Raw genomic sequence first — 17,887 nt, 5'->3', positions numbered from 1 at the left:
GACCATGTAAGCCTCCAGTGGCCATCATATGAGCAACCACAGGGCTCGAACTTGAGACCACAGAGGGAGCAAACCTCTTGGTCCCAAACTCTTATCATTGGGCCACCACCTAAATGGTTAATTGACTGAATTTTTAAATTGACCAGTCAGGTGGCGTAGATTTCACAGAATTAACTCCTATTACTTCTTTTAAAAACATGTTAGCAAGTGATGAATGAATAATACAGCATTAAATAAAGTTAATTGGCTAGAGAGTAGCTCCTTCGGCTTCTATAAATAAATAAATGATAAGAGAGAGAGAACAGAGAAGCTTTAGCTAATTGTAGAGAGAGATAGAGAGAGATTGTAGTAATGTCATATTATTTACACTCTGCTGTTTCACACCATCCACACTGTTTTTGATGGATATTACTTTCTACTTTATAATCAAATAAAAAAAGGCGTACGGGTTTTTTTCTCCCTTTCATCTTTTAAAGAGAAGAACACCTTTTTTTTCCTGTGGAAGGGTGTGGGGTACGTGATTAGTAATTTTACTTCAGATTCTTGATTTTTGCTTTCAAAGACAGGGGAATAGCCATTGTTGAAAAAGGCACTTTTCTTCTTCACCTTTGTCATCTTTTTTTTCCCTTTTCTTATTATATACTTGGTGGGTAGTAAGTAACTAGTAAGAGTTGAGTCACTCATCACTGGTTCTTGCTGCTGCTCGCATTATTGAGTTGAGTACTGTTTTTGCTTCTCTGTGAGATTTGGGATCTGGGTTCTTCTTCTACTTTCTCACTTATCTTTTGTTGCAGTTTTTCTGTCTTTTTAAAGAGAAAGAAGGAAAGAAAGGAGTGATGGCTGGAGGAGGAAAGGCTGAGGAGCCACAAGCACATCCACCAAGGGAGCAGCTTCCTAACATTTCTTATTGCATGACTAGTCCACCACCGTGGCGTGAGCATTCTCTTTCTTTTTAGAATCCTGTCAATGAATCTATTTTTTTTTTTAAGTATAATTTGTTATCTCTGAATCTTGTTTTGGTTGAAAGTTGCTTTTTTGAGCTTTCTTTCTATCGTTATCTTTATGGTATATACTCTCTTTTCAAAAGGCTAAATGCTGTTTATGTTCATATAAACCTAACTCCTTTTTCATTCAAGATTCTGGTACACTAACCACCTTTTAAACAAAAACTACTTTTGTATTTAATTACATTGTTTTTAGTTTCTTGGGCTGTTTTAATGTTTATTATCTGTTGATTTTTTTTTTTTTGCGATTTCCATTTTAAGGAAATCTGTCGAGCTAAGAGGATCTGTTCTGTTGTGTTCATTTTTTTTCCTTCAGATTTATTTTTTTTGGTTGTAACAATGTTTGAAATTGGATAAAGTAATTTGGTTTTCGATTATTTTCATGCATTATTCATCAGGGTTTGCTTGCATTTGATTATTTCAAAATTGTGCGCTGCAGCGGAAGCTATCCTACTTGGTTTCCAACATTACCTTGTGATGCTTGGAACTACTGTTCTCATTCCTTCTGCTCTCGTTCCTCAAATGGGAGGTGGAAATGTAAGACCAAGGGAAACATAACATTATACTGATAGTTCTTGTCTATCTTAACTAACTATGGTGATCTTGAATCTTACGACTTACGTGGCAACTGTTGTTTTTGTAGAAAGAGAAGGCCGATGTGATCCAGACACTTCTCTTTGTTGCTGGTTTGAACACATTGCTCCAGAGTTTGTTCGGCACTCGTTTGCCTGCTGTTATTGGAGGCTCTTACACCTTTGTCCCAACTACAATTTCAATTATCCTTTCTGGTCGATTTAGCGACGAAGTAGATCCTGTTGAGGTTTTATTTCTTATCTATTTTCTGTTATATAAGGTTGTCTTGGTTTGGAATGTCAAGTGACACCTGTCTATTAATGATATAGAAGAGCTAGTGTTAGTTCCCATTAAACCTTTTGTTACACTGTATTTCAGTCATTCATGTGAGAAACACAGAGTGGGCAGGGGTATATTATATACATTTACCTGCTCCCTCTCACCACTTTAGCCTTACTGATGAATATCCCATTAGTAACTTGATGAGGACTTTTGATGCCTATACAGAAGTTTAAGAGGATTATGCGTGCAATACAAGGTGCTCTCATTGTTGCTTCTACTCTTCAGATTGTTCTAGGTTTCAGTGGACTTTGGCGTAATGTCACGAGGTTAGTTTGGAACCTGAACTGATGCTTATATTTTGGCAGTGCTTGCACCCTGTTATCAATTGCATTTGATGACAAGCAGATATAATTATTGGTTAAGATATAGAAGTCATCATCTATGTATTGTGAGTCAACTGAATTTATGAATCAAGGAACCCTGGCTTATCACGTAGCCCTGTTACATCTTTCTGCCATATTCGATGTTTGCTTGGGTAAACTCTCATCAATTTTTTTTATTTTTTGCAGGTTTTTAAGTCCACTTTCAGCTGTTCCTTTGGTAGCTCTCGTTGGTTTTGGGCTGTATGAGCTTGGTTTTCCTGGCGTAAGCTCCCCTTTTGCTACATTTTCATCCACATGCTTATTATGTATAAAGATATTGTTACCAGTTGGGTGTTAAGTTTTACACTGAAATGTTTAGGTTGCCAAATGCGTGGAGATTGGCTTGCCAGAGCTTATCATCTTAGTATTTGTTTCACAGGTATTTATGTTGATGTGTTCTGGATGCATTCTTTGTTGCTATTTTGATCATGCCGTGTTCTGTCATCTCTTGCTTTTGTGCATATTATTACTCTATTAGTAATAGTTGTTGTTAGGATGAGATAATTAATTGTCATTGGTTGTTTGCAGTACATGCCCCATGTGATAAAGTCAGGAAGACATATCTTTGACCGTTTTGCTGTCATATTCGCTGTGGTGATTGTATGGATTTATGCTCATCTGCTCACAGTGGGTGGTGCTTATAATGATGCAGCGCCAAGGACACAAGCAATTTGCCGTACTGATCGTGCTGGACTTATAGATGCTGCACCATGGTTAGTCATTGCATCTTAAAGCAGCTGCATGACTTAGCTTTTACTTCTTGGCTTATCCTTTATATAGTGGATATTTTTTGTTTTTTTTGGTTTACATGGGAACTACTCAAATTTTAGCAACCCAGGAAATCTACCACATCCTGCACCATTGGACCACACCCAGTGGTGTTACACAGTGGATCTTTACTTGTCATTCTTTCCTCTTTCTAGTTTAAACTTTAAAATGTCAATGCAATACTCATGCCTTATGATGACCTGGTAATCTCTCATCACAATGGTCTTAGCTATTACTTGTAAATCCTTGTTGGTTTGTTAATTGAGGTATTTTACTGCATATAGAGTAAAACCGGTGAATAAAGATGTTGAAGACTGTTTTTTACCGATTCATTTTACCTAGTGGAAAATAAAAGTGTGAATTGATTACTCTTTTCATTCATTTCCTCTATTAATGTGCTTGGTTACCATGTCTACACATGGACAAGCTGATTTTGAAAGATGAGTTAGATGGCCCATCATTGGGGACCTGCTTAGATATTCATTTGCATTGGTTGTCATTGTCCAATTGGGAAGAGCTTGTGATGCAATTATCTGATTCTGACTAGAATAAATATGTCAAGTTTTTTCCTTGACTGCATTCATTCTTTCCACATTTCATTCGATCAGACAACTAATTTGGGTTCTAAGTGGTATCTGTGAACTAAGAGTTTGATTAAAGCATGAGTTTGCTTTAATGTAGTATAATATTGTTTTTTAATCATGTCTTAGTATTGTGAGATGACATCAACCATTCCTTATTGGAATTATGGGTTTTTCAGGATAAGAATTCCATACCCCTTTCAATGGGGAGCACCTACATTTGATGCTGGTGAAGCTTTTGCCATGATGATGGCTTCCTTTGTTGCTCTTGTAGAGGTTTGCATTCTTCCATTTGTATTTTTACTTCTCCCTCATGCTTACCATTTGCCATTGCTTTAAACTAAGAATCAAAGTGCATCGTGCAACATCATCATAACTATTGTCAATTTGCTGGTATTATTTTTCTCTTCATAGATATTCTATTTCAAGTGTCAAGTCATTTTCCATACCTATCCCATATGGCCATACTAGTGGTACCGTACAATATTAAATCACATGATTGCTGTAATGTGGATGAGCTGACAATTAATGCCGTTTATGTAAATAAAACTTCCCTGTGAAATGCACAATTTCCACAATTTCAACATTGTTTTTTCAATGGTTTTGTTATTTTCTGGTTTTTCTTTTTTGTGTATGTGGTGGAGTTTAAATATTTATTGTGTGGATTATATGGGTTACTTGATACAACTGTTATCTAAATTAATCTTGGAAGTTCACTGAATTACTGTCCTTGAATAAGCAGTCCACTGGTGCATTTATTGCTGTGTCAAGGTATGCAAGTGCGACTCATATGCCACCTTCCGTTCTTAGCCGTGGTGTTGGCTGGCAGGTAATAAAAAGATATTGGCTTCTTTGTAATTGAAACTGAAAATTTAAGTTTCTTAGTTCTGAAAGGTTGTTTTTGTGTTTATGATATTGTGTAAATACTTGTCTTAATTTTCATACTTTGCTGTGGCATGCATCAATAATTCCTTTTGTCACGGGCAAGACAAAGCTATTAAGTGATTTGCTTCATGTCCAAGATTTGTTTGAGAAATGTTATTCCTAGCCACTGTTATGTGCAGTCATGTACGCGTGCACTATTCTAAAGTTTTGCTGTATAGAGGATGGAAAAAAATGGTGGCAAAATGTTAACATGTTAAGTTTTTAAGGGTGAAACAAAGTGTCAGGTAGTGAACTTCTATGATTGTTTATAGGAGTCTTAAAAAATTATGAGTGTCAGTTGGCCCAATAAGAATCAATCAAATCAAATTTAAACTATAATTATTTTAAAGAAATATGTATTGGTTGGTCTCCAATGCAAAGTGTGAGCGCTAACTTAGAGAAAGTTAAAATATAAGAGACGACTTCCCCCCATGAGAAGCTTTTACCCCTCCCTACTCTACCAAACCCAATTATAGGAAGTGAAAGTCCCTAGGGTAATTTTCTCCTCCTTTACCCTCACATGAAATCCATCCTGAATAAGAGCAAGAAAAGGATGTTAATATATAGAACTTGTAGCTGTATATTCCGGTGGTTGCTATGTATTCCATGTATAAAGAACAATGATGATCCAGATGAATTTGAGTTTCTTACATTGTTAACATTTTATTTCTGCTTTAGGGAATTGCTATTTTGCTTTCTGGGCTGTTTGGAACTTCAACCGGATCTTCAGTATCTGTGTAAGACTCACTAGGAAAGCCTTTCCAGTGCATGAGCTTTTATACATTCAGATGCAGTAACTTCAAAATTGACTCGAGCTTTACTGTGTACAGAGAGAATGCTGGTCTCTTGGCCTTAACACGAGTTGGCAGCCGAAGGGTTGTACAGATATCTGCAGGATTCATGATTTTCTTCTCCATTCTTGGTAAGTCAATATGAGTTTGTTCAATGCTTTCATATTGATGGCATGATTCATCTTTGTTGTTGGTATAATGTCAACTTCTATCGGTCAACTTTGTGTTGTTGTGCAGGAAAATTTGGGGCAATCTTTGCTTCAATTCCAGGACCCATTTTTGCCAGTTTATATTGCCTTTTCTTTGCTTACGTGGGTATGTATATCATGATATTTTGGTTCACAAACAGCTGTGAATCTCTCTGATATATTGTGATTGGTTTTGTTTAATCATTTGTCCTTTTCACTATGGATTTCCAGGTGCTGCTGGTCTTAGCTTTCTTCAGTTCTGTAATCTCAACAGCTTCCGAACAAAGTTCATATTAGGCTTCTCTATTTTCATGGGCTTATCCGTGCCACAGTACTTTAATGAGTACACTGCAATTAAGGGCTATGGTCCCGTTCACACTGGTGGAAGATGGGTATGCATGAAAATTTTCAACCCTGATCTGTCTTGCTTATATAAAACCTATGCCAGTGGCTGATAAACATCTTGGTTTTTTTCTTCTTCTTTGGCAGTTCAACGATATTGTAAACGTTCCTTTCTCATCAGAAGCATTTGTTGCGGGCTGCTTGGCTTATTTCCTGGACAACACACTGCATAGAAATGATAGTTCAATCAGGAAAGACAGGGGTAAGCACTGGTGGGACAAATTCCGATCATACAAGGGTGATACAAGGAGTGAAGAGTTCTATTCCCTGCCCTTTAATCTAAACAAATATTTCCCATCTGTGTAATTTAATCAGCAATAGTTATGAGCTGTTCTTAATCCAGTATATTAGTTCTCGATAGCTCCTTGTGGGATAAAAAATTGCAATGCTCAATGCGCCCTCGTGAATCTTATCGCACGCTATATAGCTGTATAAGATAGTCTCTCCTTTCATAGAATGACTTGAAAACATTCAATTGAATTTGTTTTCCTTGTAAAAATCCGACCGTTGACGAGGACTTGAAGTAGCAATGAAGCAGTTTTGTTGCCTTTAGTTCCCTTTTCCTTCTGTTCTGTAGTTGCTTTTTGTAGACACTAGCACACTGATTGCATGTACCTAACTGTAACATTGCCATGGAAGTTTGCTGTTTCCTAGATTTCCACATGTTTCATCAGAGGATTGATTGTTGATTACAAGTGGTGGAGTTAACTGGATCGAATCACAGAGACGACTAGGACGATCCAGTTAGTGCTATGACTTTTATTTCTTCCTCTCTGGGTTCGTGGCATGCATTTAGGCTGGTGTTCTGGAACTAAACTAAGACAAGAAGAGGGACGAGGAATAACCATGATCAGCTACAAAAGACTTGGCCGCTAGCTGAAACAATTAAATTTTGTTCTAAAGTAATTTTCACGAGGGTAAAACACAATTTGTTCACTCTTAAAATGCAAAATATGAAAGAGATTACCATGACACTACTGGCTGTTTCTGATTTCTATTCCCTCCGTTGTCCAAACGACTGATTATTAGTCATATCTTGTGCCATTTGCTTCGTGCCTGTGTTTAGCTGCTGACTCGTTCACATAAAACATCTCTTATCAAATGAGAGGGAGGTCAAGTAGCTAAGACAATTCCATCTTTGACAGAAATTGGAATCTTGCATATTTATTTGATGACAGCAGCCCAAGTTCGATTACGTTGACAGAGGAGATAAGAGAAGACATATATAAAATTATGTTTGATAGTGGTATTTAAGAAAAAAATAATTGTTTTTGTATCATGTTTAGTTATAATGAACAAAACAAAATAAAATATAAAAAAACCTATTTTACTCATAATATATATATATATATATATATATATATATATATATATATATATATATATATATATATATATTCAGTTTATATTGAGTAATGAAATTAATAATATTACAATAATTCTAGTTATAAAACTAAAACTAGCTTGGTAGGTTGACAAGGAGCTGGGCCGACTCGAGGCTTGGATTGATTTGACTTAAAAAAAAAATAGAGAAATGATCGACTCTATTTAATCTAATCAAAAACCCGAGTTGACCTGGGATATAACATGGGTAAAAAACTCGTAGATTTTTCTTGAACCCCGAGTTGAATTTTAAAATTATGATAATAACCATTTTTGTTCTTACATCTCTTAGTTGAATGATTTTGGAATTGAGAGTTTTTTACAAGGATATTTTAGGAATAAAAAAATAAAAAATATTGTCTTTGGAGACATATTCTCTTTGTACCTCCTGTTTTGTTGGACGTACTTAAATTCACTCTAAAATTGTCCTAGTAACAAATTTATTTTTATGTCTCTGTTTTTTTCTCTTTAACTAAATATATTTTTGTCTCTACTATCTCCGTTACATACATATGTCCCAAGACAATAACCAAACATTACGCTAGTATGAGATTATTATGTTATTATGGTGGTACTATTATCAATATCGATAATAGTATCACTTACAATAGAGAAAGTACGGGTGTTTAACTGCTAAATTAGACATGTCGCTTGCCAAACTTAAATATTTAATATATTGAGGCATTGGGTGAATTTTTTTTAAAATTAAAGTTCACATTACTTGGAGGATGTAGGTTGAGGTATGGCTAAATCATTATGTTAGTGTGTCTATTTCTAGTGATGGAAGTGGTTAGGTTGACCATCAAATGTATGTTGCAAATTTTAGAGCTCTACTTGGATAATAGACCTAAACGAGAAAACTCCTTTAGCATGGAGTTCATTTGGGTCCCAAGCTACACTTCAAATGACCACACAAGCATCATATGCAGCTGGTCCATCTAGGATAGATGGTGATGTAATGAACCAATCATCAGCACAAGGAATTATAGATATGGAAGCTCAATTAGGTATGATAAATCCTCTATATTATTATGATGACTTTGAACCAACTTATAAGGAAGCTAATCGTTATGTTGACAACACAGTTGAGGAAGACAAGTTAGCTAAGCTAATAAGTCAATTCATGTGACTTATTCCTAAATGTAAGGATGTTAGTGGGCTTGGTCAAATAATATGTAATGACTGGATTTTAAGTCGTATAGAATTTTAGACTTTACTACTAAATTGGAGGTTGGACAAAACTTTTTGAAACAAGTATGAATTAATTACTACAATTAAGTTGTGGTATATAAAGAATTCATGATTACAAAACAAGGTACAATCTTCGACCACAACTTATGTACATTTACAATGTATATATGAACCAACATGTTAATAGTATTTACATGAGGGTATCATAATAATTGTGATTAATTTGAGATCTAAAAATTAAAAGGGCAACACACATATCTTAACATAATGGTTATGCAATGTCATCGTCAGATTGACTTAGATTTTATTGCTAATATGATGTTGACTATTATTAAAGCCAAAATAAGTAATAACATTGTGACCATTTAAGCTACTATGCATTGGGATTTTGAGTATGATGTCTCGTGTCACAAGATGTGAATAGCTAAACAAAAAGTATTGGAGTTATTGTTTGGTACACATGAGGAGTTCTTTCAAATGTTGCATAGAATTTTATTAGCTCTCAAAGAATTAAATCCAGGTATGGTTATCAAATGGGATAAAAATAATAATTGATGGCAATAAAGTAATCTTTGAGAGAGTATTATGGGTATTTGGAGCTTCTGTTGAGGGGTTTATGTATTGTCATGCACCGGTAAATATTAATGAAATTTACTTGTGTAGAAAGTACAAGACAAATTTGTTGAGTAAAGTTGCTTATGACGTGAATAATAAAGTTTTCTTGTTGTGCTTACTTTAGTTGAAGAAGAGACGAATAGTAATTGAACATGGTTTTTAGATTGACTTCGCTAATACGTACGTCACAATTAGGCATTTACTGTTCTACACTTGATGAATTTGAGATGATTGAGCATCTAGAAACGATATTAGTAGAGGATAAGCCATTTTCATGGATGAGGAAATGTTCATGGTTCCGTTAGCGCAGGGCCATCCACAATATAAATTATTAGATGTAGTTAAATGATGTATTTAAATATTATGAGAATTGATTTTATTAATATATAAAATTAATTGAGTGCGTATATATAATTATGAATTGAGTTAAAATGGAATTGAATTACATGTGATTTATGTTAAACTGATTATGTGAATTATGATCAATTGTGTTGAATATAACTTTTCGAGTTTGTTATTATTATTATTATTTTTTTGCCTGGGAGTTGAAATGCTGGAAAAATGCTCCAGTCACGCATGCGAGATTTACACGTGTAAATGAAATATGTTATTTCCATGAATAAGTTTTTATATAGTTGTGAAATTTAAGCTAAATGTTTTATATAAAAAACTCAGATTACGAGGGGCAACAAGTTTGTTGTTGTGGATACCGCATATAATAATAATAATATTATTATTATTATTATTATTATATCTTCCAAGATGCTGCAAAAAGTAGGGTGATCAGAAAAGGTCAAGGTTAGTTGCATTAAAGCTGGTGTTAATTCTTGAAAAAGCAGATGCTTTTCTTGGTAATAATGGCCACAAGAAGTAGATGATGATTACAGGATCTTACTGCCACTTTACAGTTAAACAACACACTCAGGGAATTCTTGGAAAAACAAATCTCTATCACATTCACCCTTGCTACACCTCTAACTTTTGGATTAATTTTAGATCTGTGATCAGCCCCACTTGATACATGGATCTTCTTTGCAAACAACCATGTTTAACAAGATCTTGGCAAGAAGATTATTGTCGTCCATGGCATGCATGTATACTACTACATAATTGTAGCTCAAGTTGGACGGGGAAAGAGCATTCTCTTGATTTTTAATTTTCTTCGTTCACCAAACACAGAAATACAAATGGCAACTAGCCTTACTTCTTGGTTTTGTGTCATGATATCGTAGTTGAGTGCTTGAAACTTGAAAGAAACAAAAACCATCCACTAACATGAACCCTAAAAACACTCCGTGTGTTGTTTGGTGGGGTGGGAGTCAAGCGAGGCCTAATTTGAATGTATCATAAATGCCAAGGCATTGACAGCAGGGACCTCCAGGAACAGACATCCCTTGTTTCTTTACTATTTCAATTCTTGAACAGGAGGAGTTCAATGCTTACTCGCAGAATCAAAGCATAAAAAAATGGTGGAAAAAGCAGGCGTTTTCCTTATTATATACGAGGCTTGACAGATTCGTTAAAACCAGAAGGCTTGGATATTTGATGCTCTAATATTTAATGCTCTTTCTGCTCAGTTCTACGAAGGAGTACTTCTTCTCCTCTTATTCTCTTATTAAAAAAAATCAAATAATTGAGTATTACATTATATTATTTTACCTCTTTTTTAAAAATCGATTCCACACACAATTCTGTCTTCAGCTACATGTAATCTTAAAGACAAATACAATAAAAAAAAACGCATCGATTGACAGTATCTGATGTATTTTCTTAATGTGTGAAAATCTGATAAGACTCCCTCCATGGAATGTTTCAAGTACTTGCTTCTGTACCCTTCATGTTTTTGAACTAAATAGATAGAATTAGAAGAAGCATGATACCTAATTTCTCACATGGCTACTTCCATTTTCACATAAAGAATTGGTTTATATGTACGATCTGGGCAGCCAAATAAGGTGTTATATTAGTGGAAAATGGAACCATATTTGCGGTGTGCATAACCAGAAAACTAAGCTCATCATTAGGGTTTTCATGTTTGTAAAATCTTGCAGAGGATTTCGTTAGTAAAGTATGCATCTCCCTCACATGAATATGCCATCCACCACACACGGCAATTTTTCTTTAATCTCAAATCCATGATGAAGGCTTACTCTTGTGCACTCTCTGACTTATAATATGGTAGGCAAAGTAATAAATTATGAGGATGAAAGATCTGCGGAGAGAAAGTAGGCATGGACAAAAGCCAAGACGATCCACTGTTCTTCTCTTTCCATATAGTATATGCTAATTAATGAACTCCACTTCCGAGGTAGATGCTGGACCTTAGTATATAGTTTTTTTTTTATGTAAAGTTTGCTCTGCCTAGCTAGATCACATGCTCCATACACAATCATTACTGATCTACAATTACAGGTTCGAAGATTAATCTGGGGCATTAATTAATTACCGTAGCTAGTGTTCGAAGATATGAATTAAATATAATTTAGTACATGGAGAATTGTCTTTGAATTGTTGAGAAATACTTGATTGATGTATAAACTAATCTGAAAATATATTTTTCAGTGAATTAAAAAACAAAAATTAAAATTTGAAGAAGAAGAACGGGAAGTGCAACAGACTGAAAGTTAGGAAGTGAAAAGAGGCAAGTGGCAGTCAGCAAAAACCAGATTTATATCACTATTCTTTGTGATAAATAATTATATGTCCGCCGCTTAATATAATTACTAAGATCTTGGTGGTAATGAGATTGGAAAAGGAGTGGCCTGATGACTTTGTCAGTCATCAGATTATTTTTTTCACGACAGAAAATCTCTCGGGCCAGTGAGCTCCCACCATTTGATCAGCATGATCCATTGTTTGTTCCCAATTCCAGGAACCAGGCGTGGAACCTCATCATGCACCCCTCTCTAAACAATGATATTGTTGAAGTAAGTAGAAAAAATGGGGATTTACTTATCATTGTGTATAAATAGAAGTACAGTGGCTTTAATTCCATACATGAAGGTTAAATCATGCGCTACTCAATTCCAAATCTACGGATAGTTTGCAAGCACCACTGTAAAAAGTAAGATAACATTAAGGTTATAGTTAGACTCACATTATGAACTCTGAAAGTAGGATGGTCACTATCAATGGGTTATTATTTTTCCTAGGCAAAGCCATGCGTATAAAGAGGAGGAGAGGCAACTAAAAGAATAAGAAAAAGAAGAGTGCAGCAATAAGTTTCAAATAGCTTATTTTTTTCTCGGAAAAAAAACACGCTAGAAAATTACAGATCACCGATGAAAGGTTAAATCATGCACTACTTACATTTCATAATGGTTTGATAAAATCTTTTAAAAAGTTTAAAAAATCTAAATGTGTCTGTATTTGGTTCAATTACTCGTAGAATATCGCCAATTATTTGGTTTGTGTGGATTTTTCACAATTAGCCTATGATGGATTTCATATATAAATATGAAATATTAAGTAGAGATAAATAAATTATTTATCCGAATGAATTATTTTGGAAAATTATAAATACTCTAAAAGGCATGGGAAAATACTATTTTCCGACACACTATAGCCACTCTCACAATTCAGAGTGGACTTCACAGTAATTTTTTTTTGGTTCTATTTCTTTTTTAATTTCACCATTAAATTTCTATATTGGAGGCCAGTTTAGGTTTATTTAGTAAGGAATAATAAGATTAAAGACAAGGGATCAAAGTGAAAAACACGAAGGGAATGGGTGGCTTAAGATAAGTTTGGGCCAAATGTTCATTTTAGCCCCCACACTTTCCCAATTATAATTATTTGATCCCTTGAATTTGTTAAAATTAAGAACTAAGTCAATTTTAGTCCTAAAATTCATTTTCTTTAATTTTTGGTCCCTCGTTTGAGAAAGAAGAGAGGAAGTAGCTGGATTGCGGTGGTATAAAGAGAGAGTTGTTGTTTACACCAATGGAGGCCGCGAAAAAAAAGTGATTTTGACGTCAATAGATTTCTTTTGATGGGAAGAGTTTATCCTAGGTGTTTCCCCCTTTGAACTTGCCTTATATGGTAGATCTGAGCTAGCAAGTAATTTTGGTTTTGAGCTGATTATGGGTTTTTGAGTTATTTTTTTGGGTTGTTTGAGGCTATGTAAATATTTTACACGGTGTTTAGGATGTTTTTTGAATTGAAATATGGTTGAAAATGAGTTGCTTTTAGTCTAAAACATCGCAACCTGATATTGCGGTAACCAAAGGTCATCGAAATTTGGCTAAGGCAGGAACGCATCGCCTGCTATTTTTTATTTAAAATTTTAAGGGGTGGATGACCTGTTGTCCACCACTTAAAAAAATTAAAATAATAATAATAAGGCCCGAACGCGTGGCTACTCCAAACCCAAGAACATGAGCTTTTTTCTTGAGGCTCATGTGCTCTAGGCCAACCAGGACCGAGCGCTTGGGCTTTTTTCATTTTGTTCCCCTAAATTTACCCATCACAATTGGACATCTTTTCTTTTTACTTATTATTTTTTTTAATTTTATCGTTTAATATTTTATTGATTATTAATTGGGCAATGTAATTTGTTTTGATTTGGTATTTTTATCAAAATTGACCTGATATTTGGTTGGTTCTTAATTTTATAGGTGTCTATTTAAGATAAAAAATAATTATTGAAAAAAACTTGTTCAACCCAGTTAAGTCAATGACTCAAATCACGAGTTTGGCTGGTTAACTTCGATTGGTTAGGAATTAAATTTTATAATTTTTTGCGGTTGCATAAATTGTTTTCAATTTATTTAATTAAACATATACATAAACTTTTTTATTTACAATTGAGATTTTTTTTATATTAAAAAATATGTAGAAAAATGCTATTGTATTGAAAAAAAACAATATCCGATTCGCGGCGAAGCGAGTCAAATAGGTAATAAATTATATTTTATGTTTTTCTATGCTATGAAAAATAAGTTTAAATATTTTTAGATATTTGATGTAAACTGAAATCAACTTTCTTTCCCCTTCTTATTTATAATAACATTTATATTGTCTATATAATACGTATAATTATTATATAAAATAATAAGATGCATGCTATATTGTAATAAAATAACATATGCAATATTATTACAAAATGATAGAACAACATCTTATATGTTAATCTAATATATTAGTAATACTAATATATTGTTCTATTAACAAATTCATTACCCCTTAATTATTCCTAATATAATTATGGAATATCTTCATTTTGACATAATCAAATTCTATTAAAATTGAAAAATAATTCAAATAAAAATAAGAAATTTATAAAAACTAAAGTTTTCAATATTTTAATTACTATATTATACATTTTCAAATAAATATTTTATTGGTGAATAGTATATGAAAACAAAAAGAAATTATTGAACAAGAAAAAAACCTAAGTATATATAACTAAATTTTTTTCTAAAGAAATAATTTTAATATATTTTTAAATAAAAAAACAATTTAATTACCCTACTTCCAAGCACTGATAAATTATTATTTTCATTTGCTTTTTTGTCTGTGGTGGGCTTCCAAGATGAGGTACAGGTCATGCAAAGATTCCTTCTGTGATTGGCTTTTTACTTCAGCTTTTTTTTATGGGCATCAGCAACTGAAAACCCTTCACCTTTACCAATCCATAGGATACCAAAAAGAAAACGTAAACAAAATAGAAAGATGTTTCTTTCTTTGCCAACTTAGAAAGGAGCAAGCAGCCAATTGCTTTAACAGAGATGGCCATATCCTCTCAATCTTTCACCTTTTATGGGCTATACACAGAGACACCCACCCCTTTTCACTCTCTCTCTCCTTTTCCTGCTTAAAGAACCAGACGAGACGAGATGATGACGAGACTGGCCGGAATTTGGCACAGGCGACACGCACTCATTGCGTGTCGAGCAGTGGAGGGGAGATAAAGGGACTCTCTCTTTACGTGGCAAGAGGGACCCGCAGTCTGCACACGAGTGAATGTGAAGTTCCTTCACGCTTCTTTTGCTCGTTCACAAACTTTCACGCCTATTGATTGCACTTGCTCTTGGGTCCGGTGGCCACCACCGTGCATCTTTCCTCTGCCGCCTCGGTCGCTTTTCTGCCTTCTTTTTTCCTCTGTCACGCTCTCACAATGGACTTGTTAAAGTTTTAAAATGAGATTAACTAAATTAAGCTCATAATTTACAATTTGTGGCCTAAATCTTCCACCGTTTAACGTGTAAAATGTCTCTGACAACAGCTAGTTAGTAATCACGCTCTCACAATGGACGTGTAAAATGTCTTCGACAACAGCTAACCCATTTAATGATTATATAAAAAATTAAAACTGTTTCTGTCAAATTAATCCATTTGACACGGTGGTCAAATTTCTTAAATTTTGCAATATTTATTTGGTTCATAAATACATCACCGTTTAAAGTCATAGAAACTGAAAGAAACAATTGCCACTAGCTAAATTACTAACTAGTAATTAGTAATTATCTGAATGTCCTAAACGTGGTTGCAAAATTCTTGAATACCTTTTATGACTCATCAAATAAGGCAGAGGTTTATGTGGGGGCAACTTTGTGCTAAAAAATAGAAAAAAAAATCCCATTTGATTTTTTTCTTATGCAAGGTAACAAATGACATTCAGATTTATATGTTTTTTTTTTATTATTAATATGGGTATCCGAGCTAACTTGCGTATACCTTAACTAATTCTACGGGCCCTAAAATTAACGATCATCTAAACCTCTAGTGACCTTCATATTAGGAACCATAAGACTCGAACCTGAGACCACAAAAGAAGCAAACTTCTTGATTTCAAACTCTTACCACTGAACTACTTACTATATGATTGATTTATATGTTTTCTTGAATCACTCGGCAGGGTGGCCATTCCTGTGATTTGATAATTAACATGGATAACTGCAAGTTGAGCCATTTTCTTTTATTTTTTTATATTTTATTTGTTTATTCCATAATATCTTTTTTTCTCTGCTAAAAAGAAGAAGATTTGATTAAGAAGAAGATTTCATTAAGAGGGAAGGAGAGAATAGATAGCTAAACACACTCTTTTCAATACAAAATATAAACAAATAACCTTCCAATCTTGATGAATATAAGGTAAATACATGGTTTGCAATAAACTCTATGAGTGAGCTCAGCCTCATATTTTGTTTATAAACAAATTATTTAATGAGAAGATATACCATGTAATTCTAATTAAATTAAAAATAAAAAAATTAAAATTATGAATTTAAAGAAATTTATTTAATTTCATAAGCGACTTGATCTTGATTCCAAATTGGCCGTGAGGCATTATTAGCCGTGTAGCTCACGTGGCAAAGAAAGGGGTGGAGGATTGCGATTAGAAAAAAAAAAAAAAAAAAGACAAGAAAGGTGGGAGGGATTGATCAGTTTTATGTTGACAAATAGACACAAGTCCACTAATACTTTTGTAACGGTCGAAGAACAGCTTAGGTAAAGCTTAACTTCATGGCTGAAAACATGTCGTTAGATAATCAAGTGACGTTTGGTCAGTGCACATCAAAGTCACACCTGGTTTGTTTGTTCAAAAGTGTGACAAAACGGATCCTCATGGTACGGCATATCTGCAGCCCATGTCTCCATTTTCAACTCATCCATAACTTCACCCGAGGGAGGAACCGATCAATTTGCATTTTAAAAACGTTTTTTATTTTTTTATTATTTTAAATTAATTTTTTTATATGTTTTCATATTATTTTTTTAATATATTAATATCAAAAATAACTTTTTTAAAATAAAAAATATTATTTTAATATATTTCTAAGTAAATAATATTTTAAAAAACAACTACTATCATATTTTCTTATAAAAATTTTTATATATAATTTTTTTTTATTTTCTTAGCAACTGCTATCATGTTTTCATATAATTTTTTATTTTTATTTTTACTAGCTGTATTTGTTGGTTTGGAAGGGGGACCGAAGTATGTGATGTATTTGTCTTTAGGGATTGAAAATCACCTCTGGGCCAACTTCCCTTTGTCTCTTCATTACTAAACCAATCACGCTTCACCACGTCATTCCATGTGAGAACAATCTATCAAATTATTCTTATTCAGGGGCTCTATCAACTTCTCCCTTAATTATTTAACACAAATATATAATATGTGGTTTTTCTAGAATATCTTCCTGTAAATTGCTACAATAAAATTTTTATTTTACTATTGGAGGGAAAAAATGGTGTCCGAGGGTAATTTGATCTTTTCCAGTGGCTTATTGATCATTAAAAGATTGTTCCAGGATATCTGAGTTATTTTTTGTTTTTTTGATAGTAAAATAATGTTTTTACCTTCAAAATCAACAAAAACTAGAATTATTGACCAATATTGTTTTTGTATCTTCACAAATATTAAAACATTAAAAATATTTCTTTGTCTTAAGGTAAAAAAACTAGAGTTGTTCAACAAGAGTTTTTTTGTTTTTTCCCTTATTAGACTATAATTAAAATATGTCTTTGCTCTTAGAAAAGAAAAAAAAATAAGGTATGCATTTTGGGGTATTTTTGTCATTTCATACGAGTTTATTTGTAATTTACAGGGTTAAGAGGGGCATTTTGGTATTTTTATGTTGAATTTTTAATATTTTATTCTAAAAAGTTATTGGCACGTGTTCAACACGCGTCAATACATGGGTGGCGTAGGTGTCTTCTTTCTCCTGGTGCGGCTTGTGGTGAAGGTTAATGACGGTTTATAGCTAGTAGTTGTTTTTTTATCTTTCTTTTTTTTTCTTTCTACTAGATTAAGTG

The 17,887-nt window shown here is 33.5% G+C and overlaps 1 protein-coding gene across 4 annotated transcripts; it reads left to right on the top strand.

The window, feature by feature from the left end:
- The first annotated feature begins 306 nt into the window (after window positions 1–306).
- LOC7453754 (nucleobase-ascorbate transporter 6) lies at window positions 307–6,487 on the top strand. Of its 4 annotated transcripts, none has more exons than XM_024586679.2 (15): window positions 307–513; window positions 795–933; window positions 1,444–1,541; window positions 1,648–1,824; window positions 2,085–2,185; window positions 2,429–2,504; window positions 2,601–2,660; window positions 2,810–2,994; window positions 3,810–3,906; window positions 4,373–4,459; window positions 5,233–5,291; window positions 5,385–5,476; window positions 5,583–5,660; window positions 5,765–5,925; window positions 6,023–6,487. In XM_024586679.2, exons 2-15 carry the CDS (start codon window positions 837–839, stop codon window positions 6,239–6,241), a joined length of 1,587 nt encoding a protein of 528 aa, XP_024442447.1. In that variant the 5' UTR covers window positions 307–513; window positions 795–836; the 3' UTR covers window positions 6,242–6,487. The 4 variants fall into 4 exon arrangements, with proteins under 4 accessions (XP_024442447.1, XP_024442446.1, XP_002322154.1 ...); XM_024586678.2 differs by having other exon boundaries at window positions 307–589; XM_002322118.4 differs by having other exon boundaries at window positions 307–715.
- Window positions 6,488–17,887: the final 11,400 nt, after the last annotated feature.

The sequence above is a fragment of the Populus trichocarpa genome, chromosome 15, assembly GCF_000002775.5.
Source record: "Populus trichocarpa isolate Nisqually-1 chromosome 15, P.trichocarpa_v4.1, whole genome shotgun sequence".
NCBI classification, from domain to species: Eukaryota; Viridiplantae; Streptophyta; class Magnoliopsida; order Malpighiales; family Salicaceae; genus Populus; species Populus trichocarpa.
This window is presented reverse-complemented; position numbering and strand designations above follow the sequence as displayed.

What these genes read in the sequence shown, in the direction of transcription:
- LOC7453754 (XM_024586679.2), top strand. Translation starts at nt 837, where the DNA reads ATGGCTGGAGGAGGAAAGGCTGAGGAGCCACAAGCACATCCACCAAGG. An exon ending in TCTTAGTATTTGTTTCACAG is followed by an intron (nt 2,661 to 2,809) that starts GTATTTATGTTG and finishes GGTTGTTTGCAG; the next exon opens with TACATGCCCCATGTGATAAA. An exon ending in GCCGTGGTGTTGGCTGGCAG is followed by an intron (nt 4,460 to 5,232) that starts GTAATAAAAAGA and finishes TTTCTGCTTTAG; the next exon opens with GGAATTGCTATTTTGCTTTC.